This window comes from Etheostoma cragini, chromosome 5 (assembly GCF_013103735.1).
Source record: "Etheostoma cragini isolate CJK2018 chromosome 5, CSU_Ecrag_1.0, whole genome shotgun sequence".
Taxonomy (NCBI): domain Eukaryota; kingdom Metazoa; phylum Chordata; class Actinopteri; order Perciformes; family Percidae; genus Etheostoma; species Etheostoma cragini.
In genome coordinates, this window is record NC_048411.1 from 5,578,434 (window position 1) to 5,600,300 (window position 21,867).

A 21,867-nucleotide genomic window follows, 5' to 3' on the forward strand; every position below is an offset into this window, starting at 1 on the left:
TTGGAGACATACAAATCAGGAGAAAATTAACTTATTAGCAACAAATTCTTGCAAGATCTGACAAATATGAGCTAATGTCAACTAACGTTTGTGAACGGCGTGACTAAATAAATTTTCCTAATGCCTAATATGGCTCCAAACAATTTAAAAATCTAGTGTTGGCAAAGGAAAATAATAAATTATACAAATATAACTTTTCATTCATCTACACAACGCTCACTACACTTTCAAAAGAGGGCACAATTCTTTAGGAGACAGCAAGTGTGTACAGTTTCATACCAATTGCGCAGTGGGTGCGGTCTTTAGTTATAGAGAATCTGTCATATTATCTTATCAAAAGACTCAATTGGATTTCTTTTTATAGAGAGAGTGAGAACTTTTAAAAGAGATGGGGACACTAAAAATCATGGTGAAAAACCTGGTTTTAACTGATCTGGTTCTTTAAAAAAAAAAGCTAAAAAGGTTTCAAAACCTCCAAGAAGGAAACTTTATTACATTTGTTTTTAGGATTATAGTTTTGAATCTCGGGAGCTCTGTGGTGTTTTATTTACTATTTATTATAAGAATATTTGTTGGGCTTTTTCGCCTTTATGTGATAGGACAGCTAGGTGAGAAAGACATGCAGGAAATCATCACAGGTCGGATTCTAACCTGGACCTCTGCATGAAGGCATACACTTCTCAGTAATATGCGCCTGCACTACCTACTGAACCCGGCCACTAGATAAAATAATTCTAATGGTGTTGGTGGTGTGTTAGAACATCTGTGTGTGACTCACCGCATCCCTGCTGGTAGACTTCATGATCTCACTAAGGCCGATGCAGACTCCCTGCCTCTCGTCACTCTTGTCAGAGCGCAGTCCCTCCTCCAGGATGGGAATAATCTCAGGGAGAATCTTCTCTCCCAGTTTTCTCACTAGATCACCCAGCGTCCGAGCAGCGATCTAAAACCAAACCCACGCACAGTGTTAGTAAAAAGGCTCTGTGGATGTAGTACTTAAAAAAACAATACTGAGAGTCGCCAACATAAAAACAGTGCGTTTACAAAGCTAAAAAAGGAGTCATACCGTTCTCTTGTCAGAGCAGGTGGATGCCAAGAAGCCCAGCAGGAGAGTGAAGAGGGTTGGGAGGATCTCTCGAAGAGTCCTGGGGGTGTTGGAGACCACGATCTTCCACACGTGGAGGGAAGCCTGTCGAACCACCAGCTGAGTATCCGAACGGCCCATATAGAGGCCAGAGAGGACGCGATTACGCCGCTCAGCACCAAGAGCTCCAATGATAGCCTGGGAAGGGAAAAAGTCAAAGTACAGCAATTCTTAACACATCAATGTTTTTTCAAAAACAGACCAACACCACACTGCTGTGATGAATACTTTTACTTCTTTTCACTCATTAGATCTGCCTAAGATTTTTGTTGTGTTTTTAGAAAATAAATATATTCATACTTTATTGGATGCAGCTGTTCCAAAGTTGTCATCCTCACAAGCAGTCTCTGTGGTCATCTTTCCTGTCACTCCAGAGATATGGAACAACAGATCTCCAAGCAGCTGCACAGAGCTGAACCTGCAAACCAACAATGAAATGGACGCACAACTAGTTGATATAAGAGTGAAATTAATACAGTCACTCATGTGTATTGCGTGTGTATTTCAGTCTGACCTGATTCTCCACAGGTCATCGAACAGACCCTGCTCCAGCTCAGGAAGCAGCAGGGCGATGGCTGTCTCAGCATACATGCTGATGATTCGCTGGCCGGCTCGTAGGGCTGTGTCTCTCACGTATTCATTCTCATCAGCCAGAGCCTGGAGGACAACACAAAGAGGGTTAGAGCAAAGGTTGAATACCCTGAATTAAGGTTCTGGTATTTCTCCCTAAAATCTGTTTTCTATAGGGAATCCCAAAAAATAAAATACTACCACATAATCTAACATATGAAAGTATAACATTTGAAAATTTCATTTAATGTCAGTTTTTAAAACTGCGTTTTCAGTTCTGTGAATCCTGGTAAATGATGAGAATATTCCCTGGAAGAAGGAATTTTTAAATCATGTAAAACAAAAACAGTTAATATGAGTGAAATGTGTTTTACAGCAAAAGTGGCAATCACAAATAACCTTTCTGGTCATAGCAATACCTTGAGAATGCAGGGGATGATGGGCCCAACGTAGGGAGTAAACTTGTCTCCAAAGGTGAGAGGCAGGTAGATGAACATCATGATGTAGCCGTCTCTGACGTGGGAGGCGATGTCTACCTTGCTGGCTGTTTGCACCACATCTGGCATCAGCTTGTCCAGCTTCTCTACTCCCAGTCCAGCCATCACCTCAGCCAGACCTGAAGATACACACACACACAAATAATTCTGCAAGTTATTTGATGAACAATGGGAGAAAATGAGAACCAACAAAGGGACAGGGGGTGAGAAGAACCAACCTTGTGCAGCTCCAGAGCGATCTACAGAGCTCTGTTCAGAGGCCAGGGTCTCCATGAGCCAAGGCAGCAGGTCATCAAAGCAGGACTCACCCATCCCCTTCACCATGGCACCTAGGGCTTTGGCTGAGACTGTACGTACCTGGGAAGGAGAAGTAGAAGAGCAGTTACAGCTCTAACTTCACACACGGAGCATATATTACTGTAGTAATGTTTGTATCACTAAACACACCTCAGGCACCGGGTCCAACAGGGAAGCCTTCAATCCAGGAATAACACTGGGCAGGTAGGGTGACAGATCCTATAAACAACAACACGTATAACGCCACAAAATAAAAACAAGTCTTCAGAACACACTGGTTTAAAAGGATTTATACGCATTTTGTTTTGTTTTTAGTTCAGTGTAATATTTAAGTAATGCTGTGTACCTTCTGGTCAGTGAGGGAGTACATGTTGCCTATGATCTGAGCGGCCATCTTGCGAGTGTCAGTAGAGCGATCCTGGAAGGCTCTCTGGACGATGGGCATGATGAGGGCCAGGGAGGGGGCGTCGATGAAGTGGACAAACTTGGTGTCCAGCAGCGTCTGCAGGCACGTGTGGGTCCTCCTGGACGGTTCAGTGAGAGCGTCCAGCAGGATGGGGGTAATGGCTGAGAGAAGAACATTGACATGATTGACAATATAAAAAAAAAAATTGATGTTGATTTATTGTGCATTGGAAGTTCAAATAATTCTAGACCGAATTAGGTGAATCAACACCTATTTGGTGCAGCTTCAACAAAAATGTAGCATTGATACATAAAGGTGGGCTTTCATGCAGCTTTCCTTTACACTGTACAAATGATCATTTTGAAGAATGTAACCCCTGAATAACTGAAGTCTATGATTAACAATCCAAAGAGACATAATCAGATACAGTCTTCTTAAAGTCATGCATTCTTATTTCATTGACATAATCAAGAGCACAATGCAACTCGACCACCAATGGTCCGGTCCAATGGTGTGTTATGGTTGTAGCAGCTAATGTAGCCTCTAGCGGAGTAGAGGATCAGGCTGCTGGTTAACTCCATCTGAATTTCTTATTAACTACACCTCTGGAATTAAATTCAGTGGTCAGTGCCACTGCCAACTGTTTATCAGACAACAATTAGGCATACAGCCCCCCGACCCCACAAAACAGAAATAATGCATATGTCGGATGTTTTTAAAATCCCCTTTGGGTCGATATCGTCAGAGAGTTTATGGTAATAAGCCTTCTCTGTCGTGGCATCTCTGCCCCGTGACTGACCCTATGAAACTTACCCAGGATTTCAGGGTTGCGGATGACAGAGCCGATTTGTCGGAGGGCCTGTTGGCCGGCCTTCTGCACCTTTACATGGGAGTCGGTCAGCACCTCAGTCAGCTTGGGCACGATGCTGGGCAGACAGGAGGACAGCTGCTTCGGTGCACAGAAAGCCATGGCACCAAGCAGCTCCACAGAGCCTAGAGGAAAGAGGGGAGGGGGAGCGGTGGTTTACAACAAGCTACAGTTTGAGTAAACCTAACTTGATTGTGAATGTCCAGAGATGCTTAAATATTTCCATCATCTCAAGACATTTCAGTAATGCCTAGGAATTCTGTGCATGTAAGGGCTCCTAACCTGCTTTAGTTCTCCAGGACTCCTCCTCTAGAGCCACCAGCAGGGAGGGAAGAACTAGCTTCACCCCGTGGGCGCTTAGGTTCCGCATAACAGCCTTGGCACAGTCATCTGCGGCCTGGTGGAAAAGAGAGTAAGGGGGCTGGAACTTTAGACAGGGATCCTACACATTTCTACACACACAAATTCTATGAGAAAAATTATAAAAGTTTCCTAGATGAGTGCCTGTCTCATAGATCACATGTTACGCCAACCTCACTATGTTCTAATGTGGGTATACAAAAACACTGGATAGTTAAGAAAGACTTCTTTTAATTTACAGCAAGACATTTTGATGATACATTTATGAAAAGTAAGAAACATATTTCAGCAAAAAGTAAGATATAATGCAGAAGGCGGCTCTGGGACATGGTGCTCACCTCTCTGACGTACTGATTTCCGTCTCCAAAGCAGAGCAAGAGGTGGGGCAGCACATGGACCACATACGGCTCAAAAAGCTTCCCCAACATGTTACACAGCATCTCAAAGGCAAAGAGCGCTCCTGGACAGAGACAAACAGTCTAGTTAGTCTTGAGTGCCACTTGTTAATTAAGTGGTTCATACAATGAACAGCAGTCCAACACACATAATATCTGCATCACTGTGTGTTAATCAATACAGAACCAAACAGTTCAGTGGTCAGATAAACTTTACTGACCTTCCCTCCGTCTGAAGTTTTTCTTGTCCTGGATGGCGTCAGTCAGCGTGGTCATGATGTCCTGCTGTTTGAGTGCCAGGATCCCGAGACCTTTGACCAGGCCAGCCAGCCCGTACGCTGCCCCCTTCCTCTCTGCGTACTTGTCGCTCTCCAGTAGCAGCTGCAGCAGGTTCCTTACAATGCCTGCAGCGTCCTCCTTGATGGCAGGGACTAAAGGAGGCAAACAGCCGGCCACAGACTCCTGGACCTGATGTGGGATGACAAACCACATAAAATAATGGGATGAAAAGTAATGGACTGTCAGCAAAGTGGGATCTGTGTAAACATCTATAGAGTGGAGAGGAACCGGCGCATCTCTGGTGTGAGCAGACAGGTGCCTGATTGGGCAAGAATCTACACTTTGCAGCGCTCAGCAGACCACGAGTCTCTGGCATCAGCATGGAAGCAGAATGAGCTGCTTACCTGCTGTGAAGGTGTAGAGAGTGCAGTGATGAGCTTGGCTACGATGGGTTTGACCTTGGGATCATTTTTATCCAGATGTTTGGCCAAGGAGCCCATGAGAATAACCACACTCTGACGGACAGCATCATAGTTGGCGTCCTGAGGGGCGTCCTTCAGAAACTCCTCAAACACTGGCAGCAGGGAGCTCACATTGTCCTGTTACATAAAGGAGGTACACATATTTCAGTGAAAAACATAAATGGTCCCATTTGAACATATCTGAATGTTTATGCATGTGAAATACATGTGTCTATGTCTACTACAAAATTCTAACCCCAACCGGCCCGTCAGACACCGCCTAACAAGAGCCTGGGTCTGACCGGGGTTTCAACCTAAAAGGAAGTTTTTCCTCACCACTGTCGCACTGTTGCTTGCTCTGGTGGAAACTACTAGAACTGTTGGGTCCTTGTAAATTCTGGAGTGTGGTCTATCTGTATAGTGTCTTGTGATAACTCTTGTTATGAATTGATACTATAAATAAAATTGAATTGAATTGAAATGTAGAACCGTGGGTTGAGTACCTTTCCATGTGTGTTGAGAGCAGAGAGGGCAGCGTCCAGCATGCAGCGCCGCACCTCAGTGTGGCGGTCGTTCAGAGCATCAGGAACAAAGAAGAGGAAGAGAGGGGTGACCTGAGATTCGTCCAGGAACTGCGACAGCTTGTTCAGAGCCAGAGCAATGCCACCCCTGAAAAGACGTGTGTGTGAGAAAATGGTTCAGTGCACAAGAAGGTAGTACTTGGTTATTGACAAGATGAGCTATTTTTTTTTTTTAATATTGCCGGATAGCTAACTATAGCAAGACATTTAGAGGCAATCTTCCTGGTCTGGGTGTAGGATGTAATGGGTCTTGAGCCAGCAGCAAAAGCTGCATCTTTAATGAGTACCTTCCTGCCTTTTCTGTCATTACTATTTTTTGGCATGTTATGTCTCCCTGTTGGAACTAATGCACATGTTTCTGCCCTGATTGATAGTAGGCCAAGGCAGTTAATTGTGCATTCAGGATGCATTCACAATGATTTTCAAAGTAAGATAGAAAGGTAAAAACCATTGTATATTTAATCTTTGCAAACAAGCCCTGATATTTACCTGGCCTCCCATTGATCAGGAGGAGCTTCAGAGATGACTCTTCCCAGGGCATCCAGCACAGGAGGTGGTCTCTTTAAAAGTAAAAAATGAAAACATTTTGGTTTCCAAGGTTAAATTCATCTACTAGTAGCTAAAGCAATTTGGGTAATGTGGTTTGGCTGGGTCAGGGTCTTACATAAAGTTTCTGGTGGTAGAGCTCAGTGAGTTGGCCCAGCACCGTCGCAGACTGGTCTTTGTACAGGGCCACGGCGCTTGACAGAGCTTCGGCTGCGGCAGAACGGACAGCCTCCTCGTGGTGGGTGACATCTCCAATCAGCAGGGAGCAGAGCTCAGGGACCACCTCCAGACCCAGAGATTCCCACAGTCTGAGGAGGGAGGACAGGCCAAGAAATTAGTGTGCTAAAATCTAATTTGGCAGGATAAAACGCTTTTAAATGACATTTAAAGAATAGCACGGTAAATGTTTTGTATGGTGGAACATGAATGTGTTTATAAGAACAAAAAAAATGTAAAATTGGGCCGTGCTGTTGGAAAAGATGAAGAAGCTTAGGCAATGTGTTATGAGTTTTAGGCGTGAATGGGCAGTCAGCTAGTAAAGAAAGGGAGCAAGAAACCACATAACACATACTTTTCAGCCAAGGTTCGGCCCTCCTCTTCTACGTCAAACCTGCAAACCCAAAGCCTGCGCAGCAAACTCAGCCCGCTGGCTTCTGTGCTGTCTGTGGACAGGGCAAACTCCATCTCCAACAATCCCTGAGCACAGAGACATTACATGTTAATAGCATGTCTAATACAAATACAAGCTATGTAATTTGTCACTTCACCAAGGTTAACACTAAATATGTTTATAGCTATGCTTTCATCTTGGTCTAGAAGCAATTTAAAAAAAAATGTGTTTTTAGCTCAAATCTGTGGAGAAAACGGCTAAAACCCATCAAATTTCCTTTTCCTGCCACAGAACAGAGGAACACTTCACAAGGCAGATGTGTTGAAGTGGGACGAGTAGGTCAAAAGTCGCAAACTCCTGCACACTGTCTAAGTTGCAAAGATACATTTATTTGCAATATTTCTGTAAATTTTGTCTGATATAGGTCTAGTACTGAAACTGACCGGTATAGTACTGCTAGACCGGTCATAAATGTGTCTTAAACAATGTGTCTTAAACAATAAATGTGTCTTAATTAGTGTGCAGGACGTTTTGGTTGCAACTTTTCCCGCCAGCCGTTTGCTCTACTGAGGGAAAGACCAGCTTCAACAAATGTGAAATTAACTGTGATTCACCCTGAGGGCAGCATCCCGGACAGAGAAGCAGGGTGAAAGGAGGGCGTTGAGCAGGACGTCTATTTCTGGCTGTTCTGCCACAGTGCAGCCGTCTCCTCCTCCAGCACTGGCACACAGCGTTGTCAGGCACTGAGACGCCAACACCTGAAACACAATGTGCGTGTTTGAAAAGTCTCATATCACAATTTTAGGTAGCAATTCTGGTATCCAAGTGGCTATAAAAGAATGGAAATGGGGAATAGAATAAAGAGCTTGATCAAACTAATACAGCGAGTGAGTGAGTGAGTGATTGAGTTTCAATGGCTGAATTTCAAATGCATTTAAACTCAGTCTGTAAAATCCCTTATTTACCTGGAGTCTCGGGGTGGCTGTGCCAATAACTCTTGTCAGTAGCAGCAGCATGCTGACACGTGGTAGCAGTTCTGGGCCGTTCTAAGACAAGAAAACCCAAGTTAATACCTAGATCTACAAAATAGAAGGGAGTGATGTCATATAAAGCTTTCCCAATGTGGTGTCCATTTGTTGTTCCAGGCCAATGGCTCTGCCAACTAGCTTTTAACAATGTGTGCAAACCCAGAAGATAGCTCTGTCAGACAAGCTGAGTAAATACATTCTGAGACAAACAATGTTGGCAACAATGTCTTTTGTTATTCAGTAACTTCAGCTTGTCTTTCCTGAGGTTTTGTTTTTTCCACAATTTTCCTGTGCAGGTTATAGACAAAAGAAAATGCAATGGAGATGCCTGTCTCTACCTCATCTATTGAAAGGTCATCCATGTCTGTGGCGGCCCGAAGCTGGCAGTGTACGCTGATGACTTGCAAGGCTCTGGTCATCATGTTCTCTGTCTCCTCGGTGCTGCCTGAAAACTCCCTGAGCATGGCGTTGAGGAGAGGGAAGCAGACGGAGAAAGCAGGGGCAGACAGTGGCGCCACATCTAAAGAGAGAAAAACAACAATACAAAGGAACAAGAGAGCAGTCAGTACAGTACTGTCACATTTACTATCTCAGTTGCTGGCTACTGTGGTGAACATTTAAATGAAAATTTATTTGCATATGTACTCTTTTGCATAGCAAAAAATGTCAACTTCAGAACATTTTCAGTCTCATGTAGTAGGTAGTAGTAAGTAATAAATTATCTTAATCTTCCCTTCTTCTTACCTTATACATCCATTTAAAATATTGGCTTGATATTATCTGGAAAAATATCCTTTATTTATATTTCCTCAATAGTATTAATCAATAAAAAGGTAAATAAATAAGTAAACAGGACACTTAAGTGAGATTTCTGACAGAGACTGAGTTCCTGTAGCTGTCATGACTGAACATAAAACACTTCATTATTAGCAAGAAGCTAACATATGATTCAGAACACAAGTGGCTCCCCACCGTTCTTGGCATCTCTCTGCGGGACAGTGTGGTTGTGCAGCAGCAGTATGGTGCGGTGGACTGCTGTTTCCAGGTCCTCCTGTTCCCAGGCCACATCCAGATCACACTCTGGCTTCAGCAACCGTAAAGTCACATGTCCAACAAGCACGGCTAGAAGGGGAAGAAAAGTGACACTGAGTCAAGGTGCCGAGGCTGTGTTTACCAATACAATACAATAAAATACTAAGACCGACCATGTACCTAGAAACTCAAAGTGTTTGGGCATGAGGCACACTATGATGTCCAAGAAGACCTGCTGGATGGATGGAGCAGCCAGAGGGGACTGTAGCAGGGGTATTAGGACTTGGAGGACAGCAGGGAGCTCCCTGGTGATCTGAGGTGGTCTCTCTTTCAGAGTGGCTTCTAGCAGACCCACCACGCCCTGCAACTCCACATCCAGCTGAGGACAACAAGTGCACCAGAGATCAACATGGAGAAGTTAAGAATGTCACACCCTCCCCTCCCCGATAGTGCTTTGGTCTATGTTACAAGTTGCAATGTGTACATGTTATGGTTTCTATTCTTCCTTGTCTGTCCTAATGTTGTTTTAAATACCATGTGATGTGATTTTTTGCAACATATTTCCCCATGGGGACAATAGACACAAACGAACAAACACATCAGGCGTCAAAAATCATTTTGGTGACTTATGTCTACCATACACTAGAAGACATTGAACAGACTCTGAAAAGACTACAGTCGGACACCAGATCACATATGTAAAGACTGGGGATCTTGCAGGGTCACACATTGCATAACTACAACTAAATTAGTTTTGAAAAATGTCACTAGCTTGTTACTTTAAAGTAAGTTTGCTGATTTTCTGTTCTGCAGTACATGCAGATGAATGGCAGCAGTCCTCGGAGGTCTGCATTCATCCGCCGGTTGTTAAAGTTCACATGATTTAACTTCACTGCCAAGACTTAAAATTTAAGATTTTATCAAACACACTTGATTTTGTCAGAATGATAAGACGGGAAAAGGTTTTACTCTGACCAAGTTTTATAATCAGCTTGCACTTAACAATTGAGAGGATGGTAGCGCACCCCAACTCTAGCAAGACTCTCAGCATCTCATTCCGATATTGGAAATTTGTCTGCGACAGTGGAATCACTTGAAAAGTTGCTTGGTTTAAGATCGGCATTAAGTTTCATACCCCTTGGAGTCTCTTGCGAATAGCGGCCTCTTTGTCAAGCTGGATTTGCATCATCTCCTTCTGTTTGCTGGTTAGTTGCAATTCCTCTTTGATACCTTTCTTCTTCTTAAGCTCCTGCAAGATCAAAGAGAAATGAAGATGTGTTCCAGACATTAACACAGCTAAAAAGAACAGATGATGGTTAGTGCGCTTTACCTCCTGTAACTCCAGTTCAATGATCTGTTCCTTGTAGGAGTAGGCCTTGTTCTCTCTCTTAATGTTGGCCTTCTTGGTGCTTTCCTTCTGGGCACTGCGGCAAGTGTAGAGGAGGACAGGAGTAAATAAATGACAAATAGACAACACAAGGTTCTGGCAACTGCTGTTGGGTTAAGAAGCGCACATTGGAAGGAGAGGCTATGTGTTACCTCTGGATGATGCTGTTGTCATACAATTCTCCCTCAGGTGTCTGCATGATGGCATACTCCTCCCTGGTGACCTGAAGTAGAGCAGGTCGGGACAGTCCCTCGCTGACATGACTGATTACCCGCGGTAACAGCTTGTTAGGCGAGAGGCTGGAGAGGGCACCAACCGCATTTTTCACCGCCTGAGGAAAACAACATGACCACTAAACACTCTGGTATCATGTAAAATGCATCAGCAAAATTCAAAGACAAATGTCTTTGACAAATTTTGCTTTTTTTAATGGTTTATCTCTCCTTCAACCCTTGTTTCTTTAGAGGAATCAGTTAATGACACTTTAGTGTTTATGTGGGCATAAATCTCATGTAAATGCAGTATAACGACGTGTGTATTATATTCAGACCTGGTTGTCAGCATTGACCTCCAGCAGATGTGGCAGAATAGCCTCCAGATTCTTTTCTATGAATTCTTCTGCTTTAATGTTCATGGAGAAGAGCAGAAAGGGCCAGAGGCTGCTGCGAGCTCCAACTGAAAGAGATATACACAGAGCAGATGGCTTGTAATAGACATACCACAAAAACACCATCCACACAAACTGGTGTTATTAAGTTACAAGAACATGGCTAATAAGTGAGCAGCAGAATCATTCTGGAGAGCAACTCATTCTCATACCTATGGATGGATGATGAGTGACTATGAGGATTTCCATGGCCAAATTCTCTGCTTCGGCGGGGTCACCCCATTTGCTGGCAGAGGAGCAAATAACACACAGCGCATCCAGCAGGAAACGAGGGGGAATGTAGCTGCGACCCAACTCAGTCAGCTCTCCTGACTCTAATACCAGGACATCCTGGGGCAAAACCTGATGGTTTACATTACACAGTCAGTAACATTCAGGCTGAGGAAAAAAAAAATAGACTGGTCAAGCTGAGCGGTTGACTGATTCTATGAGCCACAACCAACTTTTAAAGATGTAGCTTTACGTCGTTGAGGTTTATGGTAAATAATCAGTCTGTACCTTGTGTTTGTTGATGACCACGCGAAGTTCTCCCAGGAGGCCACGGGCAAGACTGGGTCCACCCAGAGAGGAAAGCAGCTTCTTGATTGTCTGTTGGGCCCGCTTCCTCACACGCCAGCTCCGAGACAGGAGAACCGCAACTGTGGCGTGGTGATACATCCTGCACAACAGTTACATAAAGGAAAAAAATAACTAGTTATTGAAGCACTAAGGTACATTAGTCAATTCTCATTTATTTATGTTCAGCATGTACATGCAAAGAAAGAATATATTGGATTTCTTTTTGGACAAAAAGCATGAGTTAAACACCATCGTATCATAAGAGCTGCAATCGGTGGTTGAATGGATAAAAAAAAATAAGCTAGTTCTTAATATTTCAAAAACAAAAAGCATGATGTCCAGTTCAAATTATACTCTTCATGAATCAACCTGAGTTGAAGCTTTGCATAAATGATGTCCATGAGACCAAACTTCTAGGAGTTATTTTAGATAGCAGATTATTATTGACAAAACACATAAATAACATGGTTGGAATTGGTTAAAGCTTTAATATGGTTTAATTTTCGACTATTGTTCAGATGTATGGTCTAACGCAACTCAAGAACAAATAACTAAATTGCAAATGGTGCAAAATAAAGCTGCTTGTATAGAGCTTAGGTGTGGATAGAGAACAAACATTACAATGCACAGATGTTTAGCTTGGTTATCTGTAAGAAACAGATTACTCGTTTCATTATGTGTTTTTTTTTTAGGTATATTATTGCTACAAGGAAACTATATATTCTGTATATGGATTTACCTTTTAGTTTAGACCTACATAACTATGCGACTAGACATACTACAAGAGCTAACTTTACCAAAAGCAAAGGTTGTGGATAGAGCAATCCAAGAATGGAATGTGCTACTTGAACAAATTACACAAGAAGGCAGGAAAAGGATATTTAAAAATTCAACTAAAACGTATCTATTGATTAGAGATGATGACTAGACAATGAAGCGTTGGTTGAGGCTTAACAACATATATCATATGAATTGTGGGATGTGTTCAGAGAGTATGAAAGAGATGTTATGTGACAATAGTATGCGGATATACATATAAAATGTGTTCAACCTAAATATAGGGATGACTGCACTGGTGGAGCTGTCTATGTGTTTGTTCTTGTCTTATGTGTCTATTTTGTTATTTTGTATGAGTTGAGTCATGAAATGATAGTTTATGTCTTCCAATTTTATTTTTATTGTATATGAGGTTGTAATGTGTATTTATTATTTGCATTGCCAAACTGTCAAGTGAGTTGTAAGGATGGAGCTATTGAGGATCCTAAATAAACATAAAACAAAACCTTTCAGAAAGAAAATGATATACAGTATATACTAAATATAGGGCTCAGCTTGTAACAATATGCGATATGAAACCAAAAAAACTCAGATTCACGAACATGTGTGGGATAAGGCAGGATAGCAACACACAACCCTTCTGAATCCCAGAGTCATCCTTCCTGTCCAGATCACATTTTTATACACATATAGATACTTTTTTTGGATAAACAAAATATGCAGGCAATTTGTTTTGCCTGCGGCCTATGTGTGGTTTATATGAGTATATAAGGGCTCTTAAGACATTTTCAAGCTCAAAGATCTCTACATGTTAAAAGAGGGACAGACTCACTGGGACTTGCTGGTGTTGAGCCTGTGATGATGGTCCAGGAGGAGCCTTTCACAGAGCAACAGCACTGTGAGCAGAGCTAAAGACAGAACAAAACATGCCATTATTTCATGTCTTTACATAAAAAAAAAAAAACATGAGCCTTTCAAGCTGGTAAAATATGTCGAGAATTGCCTTACTTTCCTCGTTGACCTGGGAGAGGAACTTCTCTGTGGTGAAAAGTGGCTTCTTCTCATCTAAGATCAGGTTCCAAAAGCTGGAAAACTTAGCTTCTGTTGAGACAAAAAAAAAAAACTTATCACTTTCCATTCTTGTATGCTCTAACAGTCTCTATAAGGGAGAAAAAGTCATTTTTGAGATGCCAGGCTCACCCGTCTGTGTCTCCAGCAGTGCCAGTCGACTCAAAAGAACAGAAGCTGCCACACCTTCAGAAAGCAGAGCATGCTGGGAGTTTTGTGCCGCAGCCTTTTCCACTGTTTGGAGGAGCAAGGGCACAAGGTCTGAGGCTTGGGCCAGAGTGTCACCTGAAAACCAGGGAAAGGGTGATAGTACAGAATTACCAGAGCGGAGGAAAGAACAAATTACTGTGCAGGTGGAACTTGCGCAACTACACCTAGTGGAATCCTGGTGTTATGCTGTTATTTATTGTTGCGGTTCTTTCCACACCCACCCAGGTATAACCAACCAGTCTCCTCTGTATACCGTAGCAGCCTGGTGTCATTTTCAGGCGATTTAATCAAGGTAAACACAGTGAACGGCCGTGCGTAATGCCACTGTTGCAGTGGCGCTGGCTCAATTATCCTAGAGTCATGCTGTTAGTTTAGGAAGCCCTTGATGTAATATGCAGCAGAGTTTTCTATAATAACATTTATAACGTTAATATCGCTGTCGATCATGTGGGAAGCAAAAATCGTGATCTTGATTAATGTTCTATTATCTGTGCAGCCCTAATCCGTCTATTCGCCTCATAGCATAGCAGTCTTTGTTTGACTGACCTTTGAAGGCCCCCAGCATGGCCTGAAGGTAGGCATGTCGGACCAGAGTGGTGGAGGTCTTGAGGGTAAAAGCTTTTTTCAGCCAATCCAGCAAGGCGGTGGGAACTTCTACTGTGAGACGACTGCTCCACTGGGAGAGCACAGACACTGCATGCACCAAGGTAGCCTCGTGAACTTAAAAAAATAAAAAATAAAAAATAAAAAATAAAAAAAAGACATGTTAGTCCTCAACTAAAACATTACACCGTGTTCTCTTAAAAATGTTCCAGGCCTAAAGCATAAACTTTAATTCTGTACTCTTTTTGTGCTTAAAGGTTTTCACATAAAGTTGGTAATCTGTCTAGCATTCTGGCAGGAAGGAGATGAAGAAAAGTCAGAGCAGCGATACCTTCTTGTTGTAAATAAGGGATGAACATCACAGAGACTGCAGAGCTGAGAGTCTGGCTGGAGGTTCCTGATGCGGCATGATGGCTGCAGCTGGCAATCCCTAGAACAAGTAGAACATTTGTCAGGTTGAAAACAATGTTTGCTTAAGGATAGCTAATCATTTTAAGTGTTGGCAAGACCTCTTACCTGACAACACACTCATCTTTTGGGCAACAACTGTCAGCTTTCCCTCAGACCCTGCAACCACAAGAATTATGATTCAGGTGGGCAAAACCAAACAGGCTGAAGACAATATTTCAGTCTAATAAGTAATTAACTAGTAACCTCCGAGGATCTTAAAGAGGTGAATAACGATGTCCTGCACAGCAGAGGGGTCACTGCACTGCTGGGCCAGGTTCTGCATGGCCTGGACCGCCTGCTCCATCAGCTGGGCATTATTAGCTTTCAGCTGGCCTGAAACACAGACAGTAGCAGTGATTAAATACACATTATGCTAAATTGAATAGTCAGTCTTTCTCCTGCAAAAAATTATATCATGACAGCAGAGTGTATGCTTTAAAAATATGTTCAATTAGACGCGTACAAAACTAAATTAATTGAGCATTCATTAGGCCTTACTTGCGATGGCCTTTCCAATATCCATGGCGTACTGACTGAGGTCGAGAGTTACAGCCAACAGCAGGCAGGAAACGGCTGGAGAGAGACCAGACAATGTTTTTATCCACTGTGTGAGGGCTGCCTGAGCACCCAGCAGGTAAATATTTTACGCAATCATCAGAAACTCAAAGCAACTCACTCTGCATAGCGTTCTCTGGACTTCGGAGCATTGTCTTCTGGAGTGCAGGGAGGAGCAGCTCCTTGAACTCAGAGTGGGACACGTGACGCAGGAAGGAGCCACTTTTGTCCAAAATGTGCTGGTGTGGTTTTGTCTTGCTCATAAGGACTGTTTTTATGTACAGGTCCAACAGGGCACTCTGGGGGGGGGGGGAGAGGAAAACAGTAGACACAAGGTGACATGCTGCATCCCTAAATATACATATCTGGGATGTTTCTGAAAAAATATGAATGCAAAGTATTAGAGCATAATTGGTTAATGATGTTGAGAGCAATTAATGGTCCTGCGTTAAAATGAGACTCATTGGGTACGTGCGTAGTACATGGAAATGTGGGCCCTACACCCTGGCCTGACGCGCGCTTCTCAAATAATGTAACTACACGCCAACAATAATGCGGTGACACAGACCACAACGACAGTGATTGGTCCATTTGGCCATGCCTAGTTAACGTTGCATTCTCTCCCTACTCATTTCCGGGTTCTCCTTTGTCATAAACCACATGACATCAGCTACAGCTGCTACAGCTTTCCAACTATGGTCAGACATAGGGTCAGGCCCTGCGGTTCGAGTAATTTCACCCTAGGGTCCTTTGTACCATGACCTCGAGCCATACGCTCCTCCCAGAAGGTTTTTCCCTTCGTCAAACATTGGGCAAGTTAGCGCTATTAGCTGAATGGCTTAGCGCAGACGCTAAAGGAACCAAATGTGTATCTTGTAAATTACCCAACTAATAATGCCTGTTCTACTTCTACAGTAGAACAAATAGGTTCTGTACTCATAAAACCAGGACACGTTTGTAAGTACACCTGGGCCCAGATTGCAATTTTTGAGACAATTAATTATACTGTAAAATATGAAATTGTATTTGTATTGTAGAGTGAGTGAGAGAGTGACGGGGGTTAGCTTCAGAGCAAATACCATCCCTTTAGCTAGAACAACGCAGACACCAGCGCACAAGTATGAAGCTCAGACTACTTAGGCTACAACAACAGCCCCCGCAAAAGCAAAACCCCGCTTTAGAACTGTAGAAATCAACACCATCATACTAATAATAAGAACTGAAGAACTCACCTTGTGCTTCTCTATTGTAGCTTTGTCTTTCTGAGCAGTGCAGAACTCTAAACACCCCCCCAGCATGGCCAGAGTGGTGGGGCTCTGGTCCAGACTCAACAGTGTGCTGATGTATTCATCGACCAGTCCAGGGTTCTGTTAAAGACAAACCGTGTCAAACCTATACAGCATTCCTGTGTGTATGGCAACTGTTCTTAGCTCACAGAGTAGGAGCCATGAGGTTCTAGATGTTTGAAACCGGTCAGGTTTAGGTTGTACGGTCCATTATCACACGTCTCATTGGATTTTACAGGCTCACATCAGTAACAGTTCCTGATCAAGCCCAGTATTTTAGGAACATTTCAGTACATGATACTCTTTGTATAAAAACTATCCTTAAAGTATCTCTTTAGTCTGGACTTAAGTTAGAAAATGGGTAATTGGTTGATGAGGAAATGACAAACTTTAAAAGACATACGCTTCAGATTGGATGAAAATAACTGACAAGCACAGGTGATTTCTTCCTCCCTCGTTCCAGATTTCCCCTGACCACCCCCCCTAACATCTCTGTGGAAAAAAAATTGTAATTCAGTCTGATCACCACGTTAGATCACCCCCTCCAACAGGATCAAGGAGTGTCTTTTTATTGCCTCTGTGTTCCATACTCACTTCCTTCCAGAGGTGACTTAGATTCTTGAGGCTTGCTTTCTGAGCCGTGGTCTTGGCTCCGCCCACCACCTCAGCTACGAGTAGGCTCTGAACCTCCACCTAAAAGAGAGAAAAGACCACAAGTTGACACCAACATCCAAAACCAAACATTGGTCAAATGTGGGGAAATTCTGGGTGACAGGTTTTTAACTCCATTATATAATAACAGTTTTATATAGAATCACAGACCACATTCAAACAGTTAATTTGAAAAAGATACTCTTTAACTGACCATTTTCTTCCAGATAGGTCCTTGTTTTTTCTCTGGGGCAGAAAACACACGGGGGACTAAAAGGCAGGTCCAAGACAAGCTGATAAAGGCAGCAGAGCCTGTGCTTTTGCTGCAAATATAATAGGGCAACCATAAGACAACCAACAAAGGACAACCGGGATAATATGCGACCAAAGATTGGTTCCTAGACACACTCGTGTATTTTCTGCTGATTTTACTAGACAATCTGGTTTCTCAAATCTTCATACAGTGCAAACCTTGTCATAGTATATTAATGTCTCAAACCCAGAAACTCTTCTGTGAATCAGTTTGAATTCATTATGGTTGCGACTACAAACTTTATGGATAAAAACGGCAATGTAAAGTTCAGAGCAGTACCTGGGCTCTCCATTTTTGCTGATGACTCCACTGTTCAGCAAGCAGTGGAGGAGGCTGGTCACCAGGATGTCAGGCTGACTGTCAGCCAGCTGGGCGATAGCAGAGAGGACCTCCCTGCGTGATGCAGCATCCCTGAGAAGCACACACGGCCATGTAAACACAAAGGATATACACTCAGATCCTAGTTTACAATAACATACATTTAGCTTAAACTAATTACAAAAGCCCAGCAATAAATTCTACCTCCATTCACAGTTTTTTCAACTCAATAAATGCAACATCTTACCAAAAGTCAATGAGTAAACTTGTTGAGTAATCACAATTTTCATATTGTTTTTTCCATAATCAAGCAGCCCTAGCTCTAATGTTCCATTTTTGTTGAATCTGTATAAGAGAGGTGCTGATTCAACTGTGTCATTTAAGAGGCTGCAGTTTGTGGTGCTGTTGAGCTGTGTTGCGTTGTCCGGACAGGTGTGTCTATATTTGTGTCCACACCATTTATATAAATAGAGGTAGGCTAATTAACAGGAACACCTCTCTAGTTTGTACAATGCAAAATAGAATTCAAGAGCACCACAAACTACACCCTCCAAAATAAGCGTACAATAAGTTGAATCTACATCACTCTAAAATAGATCAAACAAAAGCTGAAATTTCATAAAGGTGGGATTTATTGCAAGACCGTTGTTTTAGTTTGTTTTAGTTTGCTTTAGTTTTAACTAGGTTTGATTAGTTAACTGGCAACTGAGTATAAAAAGGCTATTTTTGGGAGCATTCCATTGTCTTAAAGGTCCCATGCATAAAACTTTTTGGAAGGGGGGGATTTGTGATATTGCTTTGGCCAGGTCATCGCATGCATTGTTTGTATCACAAACACGGTAGGTCAGCAAAGGCACAGCGGTAGTCGTCGCTGCTGGTAACCAACTCGTATGCCAGAGTGCACGGACCAAAGCTAGCAAGCACTTTCTTACAGCTGCTGCCGTATAGTGAGTATCTTCCTTCACTGAATTTCAGGCACCAAGTGCTACACGCCTAACGGCTTCCCGTCTCCACCCTTTTCCTCTTGTCCTCTTATTCATGCTTCGCGCCATTTGGTTTTAACTCCTTTCTCAACTAAAGCTGTATCTACATGCTTCAAGTCAAAACTTTGTCTCAGAGAGACCACACCAAACTCTTGTTTTTAGGCACCCGACTTTGCATCTGATAGGCTAGAACTTGTTTCATTGGTAGGTGGAAGTTCAATGATTGGTTAAACCCAGCGCATAAAAAAAACAGCATGAAAATTCCCAAATATTTTGTATTTTTATTTTTTACCTCATGGCTGCATGACAAAGATCCGGCACGGTGCCAGAATTCTTTAAGCACTGCCCATGGCATGAACATTTCCCTTTATGAGTTTTTTTAACATTAATATGCGTTCCCCCAGCCTGCCTATGGTCCCCCAGTTGCAAGAAATGGTGATGGTGTAAACTGATCCCTGGATATCCTGCCCTGCTTTTGAGAAAAACTATTTCAGATGGGCAGATCTGGGATCTTGCCCCTTATGACCTCATAAGGGGCAAAAATACCCGCCCCTTTCTATGCTTTGCCCATCCAGAGTTATTACATTCACCTACCGATATCTGTTTGGAGTGAGACAGAAGAGCTTGCATAATCCTTTGATGGCAGGCTCTGGTAACTCTAAAAGAGATATTTTAAAGAAGCATTAGTTTTGAATGGAACACTTTTTAAACATAGTGTAGAAAACTGAACCAAAACAAAATCCTTTACCTTTGCCCTTTATACAGCGTTTGAGCTCCCCGAATATGTCCTTGCGCTCTTTCACACTGGCTGTAGTCACTTTTACAGCAAACTTCTTCAGTGTGTCTGAAACCTAGAGTAATAGTCACATTTAGTATATACATTATAGAATTTGGACCTAGTGAATACTTGGCATTGGTAATTGTGGAATTTACTTTCTATTGATTGACAAATCAACTAATCGTCTGAGCTCTATTTACATGTCTGTCAGTTCATATTTGGGAATGTATGTTAAGCCTTTGAAGATGGAGTATGTGTGTCAGTTTTAGGTTTTGTCTGAAAATGTACACAGTGAACTGAAATGAGTATTAACGCAGAGAAATTTCAAAAAGGAAGAAGGTTTTTTGGAGAACTACTCGCCAGTAATCTCTGAAGGCCTTAATTTTAAAACTATTAACATAACTAACTTATTACTAGCACAGGCAATATTATCCCTGTGTTAACTACCACGATACCTAGTGCGTATGTAGGCCTACTGCACTCACAACGTATGAATTTACAAAAGAATACTACTTATGGAAGGCGTGTCTTAATTTATAGTCACATAAAAGGCTCGTCTGCGTAATTTAAGGAATTCAGACCAATTGACGTCAATGGCAGTAGATTTAAACCGCCGACAAGTTAGCTTAAAAGTCAGTACTATCTACATAAAGCTTCAGCTCGCCTTCCACCGTGGACAGAAGACGTTAGCTATAGCAGCAGCTCAGTGTGAAGCTATGAGTCTAATGAAGTCCCACTGAGGCGACGCACGCAGCACTGAGCTAACAGCCTGCTCGCTAGCTGTTGTTGAAGTCTGCCTTTGTTTCTCATTGAACGCCAAAACAACCCAATATGTTCTTAAAGCGGTAGTCAAGATACCGCAAATTCTGTGTCTACCACACTTGAAAGCCTTTTTTTAAGACGATAGTCTAATGTTAAAGAACAGCCACACAGACCTGCGTGTCCGCTGCCATCTTGCCGGTCTTGATGCAGGAAGAACTTGTAGATGTCACTTCCGGGTCAAAAGTGCTACGTAACCCCTTTTTCTTTACAACAACAACAACAATACATTTTTTTCTTTAATGTAATCAATAAATAAACTTGATAAACTTCATCTCTTCATCTCAACAAATAGGAGCACCCTAACCCTATACATGTACAAATATATCTCTGTAAATGTGGATATTTTCATATATGCAGAGAGCCTACTGAAATAGTAACCTTTAAGGGATTTTGGAAGAAAACACCTGGAGAAAAAAAGAGATCTCAGGAACATGCATTACATTATTTTTTTTACATTTTATTTATTTACATAATGTGAGCAAGTTCAACCTTTAGTTTCAAAGTTAATGTTTTGAAGTTGGCAGGCTTTTAAGGGACCAAAATGTGGATGTCAAACCAAAACTGTTGGTTCAGCAGTTCTACTCCAGTAAATCAAAACAAAAGGCACTAGAAGTGTTTTCAATGCCATTTTTTTGCAAAAACAAAGTTGAGTAATACATAATTGTCATGAATTTATACTATGTGTTCTTTGTGTGTTACCGTTAGATAGATGAAAGAAAAGTTGGATAGAAAGAAAATGCATAGGAATGATGGCGTTAATACTGCTTCAAGTACAGGACATTACTTTCATTCTTTCTTTTTTTTGCAGATTTGAGATCTAAAGGTTCAGATTTCCTGTGGAGAACTGCAGTAAGTGTTACAAAAGCCATGGATTGCAAAAATATTCATTGAGTAAATTTAAATACTTCTGTTGATACACAGTATTCTTTGTGAAGTGAAGTTGGAAGTAGATATCATCTTTGCATAAGGGCCTGTCCGGTGTAAAGTCACACCTGAACAAAAACGGTATGAATTTCCTCTAAAAAAAAAAGATTGAGCTTAGTATAGATTTATGCTATGATAACCAACAGTTGTATTTTTAATGCATAAAAACAGAGACTCGGAATTGATGCCCCTATCCTTGTGAGAAGTATGACTTTATTTGTTAAAGTCTATAGAAATGGTCACAGTGGACCTGAACAGCATCTCTAAGTGTGTTTTTTTTGTAATTTTACTCTAGGTGACACGTTACCACACCCCAAAATGTAGTGGAGTGAAACATAGTCTCTCTAAGGTTCCAGTCACCAGGATTCACTTCATAAGATGTACCAACAAAACAAGGTTTAACAAAACGCTGGGTCTTTTTACAACAAACTTGTACACATCTA

The 21,867-nt window shown here is 42.1% G+C and overlaps 1 protein-coding gene across 1 annotated transcript in view; it reads right to left on the reverse strand.

Moving 5' to 3' along the window:
• gcn1 (GCN1 activator of EIF2AK4) overlaps positions 1–20,670 on the reverse strand; it is a 31,138-nt gene extending 10,468 nt beyond the window's left edge. The window contains exons 1-44 of the mRNA XM_034871677.1: positions 20,614–20,670; positions 19,649–19,751; positions 19,495–19,558; positions 17,879–18,010; positions 17,501–17,609; positions 17,230–17,328; positions 16,582–16,716; positions 15,471–15,648; positions 15,293–15,367; positions 14,999–15,127; positions 14,861–14,911; positions 14,676–14,774; positions 14,288–14,461; positions 13,664–13,816; positions 13,472–13,564; positions 13,296–13,371; positions 11,627–11,786; positions 11,281–11,470; positions 11,012–11,136; positions 10,614–10,792; positions 10,405–10,498; positions 10,210–10,323; positions 9,255–9,453; positions 9,015–9,164; positions 8,381–8,562; positions 7,980–8,060; positions 7,629–7,772; positions 6,976–7,100; positions 6,523–6,712; positions 6,348–6,418; positions 5,781–5,946; positions 5,221–5,415; positions 4,759–5,005; positions 4,481–4,602; positions 4,065–4,179; positions 3,728–3,907; positions 2,855–3,075; positions 2,659–2,727; positions 2,430–2,568; positions 2,134–2,330; positions 1,659–1,801; positions 1,445–1,562; positions 1,067–1,282; positions 779–943 (exon numbers count right to left, since the gene is read on the reverse strand). Of these exons, the coding sequence (XP_034727568.1) occupies positions 779–943; positions 1,067–1,282; positions 1,445–1,562; positions 1,659–1,801; positions 2,134–2,330; positions 2,430–2,568; positions 2,659–2,727; positions 2,855–3,075; positions 3,728–3,907; positions 4,065–4,179; positions 4,481–4,602; positions 4,759–5,005; positions 5,221–5,415; positions 5,781–5,946; positions 6,348–6,418; positions 6,523–6,712; positions 6,976–7,100; positions 7,629–7,772; positions 7,980–8,060; positions 8,381–8,562; positions 9,015–9,164; positions 9,255–9,453; positions 10,210–10,323; positions 10,405–10,498; positions 10,614–10,792; positions 11,012–11,136; positions 11,281–11,470; positions 11,627–11,786; positions 13,296–13,371; positions 13,472–13,564; positions 13,664–13,816; positions 14,288–14,461; positions 14,676–14,774; positions 14,861–14,911; positions 14,999–15,127; positions 15,293–15,367; positions 15,471–15,648; positions 16,582–16,716; positions 17,230–17,328; positions 17,501–17,609; positions 17,879–18,010; positions 19,495–19,558; positions 19,649–19,751; positions 20,614–20,631 (5,985 nt within the window). The 5' untranslated portion in view covers positions 20,632–20,670. The remainder of the gene's footprint in view (positions 1–778; positions 944–1,066; positions 1,283–1,444; positions 1,563–1,658; positions 1,802–2,133; positions 2,331–2,429; positions 2,569–2,658; positions 2,728–2,854; positions 3,076–3,727; positions 3,908–4,064; positions 4,180–4,480; positions 4,603–4,758; positions 5,006–5,220; positions 5,416–5,780; positions 5,947–6,347; positions 6,419–6,522; positions 6,713–6,975; positions 7,101–7,628; positions 7,773–7,979; positions 8,061–8,380; positions 8,563–9,014; positions 9,165–9,254; positions 9,454–10,209; positions 10,324–10,404; positions 10,499–10,613; positions 10,793–11,011; positions 11,137–11,280; positions 11,471–11,626; positions 11,787–13,295; positions 13,372–13,471; positions 13,565–13,663; positions 13,817–14,287; positions 14,462–14,675; positions 14,775–14,860; positions 14,912–14,998; positions 15,128–15,292; positions 15,368–15,470; positions 15,649–16,581; positions 16,717–17,229; positions 17,329–17,500; positions 17,610–17,878; positions 18,011–19,494; positions 19,559–19,648; positions 19,752–20,613) is intronic.
• Positions 20,671–21,867: the final 1,197 nt, after the last annotated feature.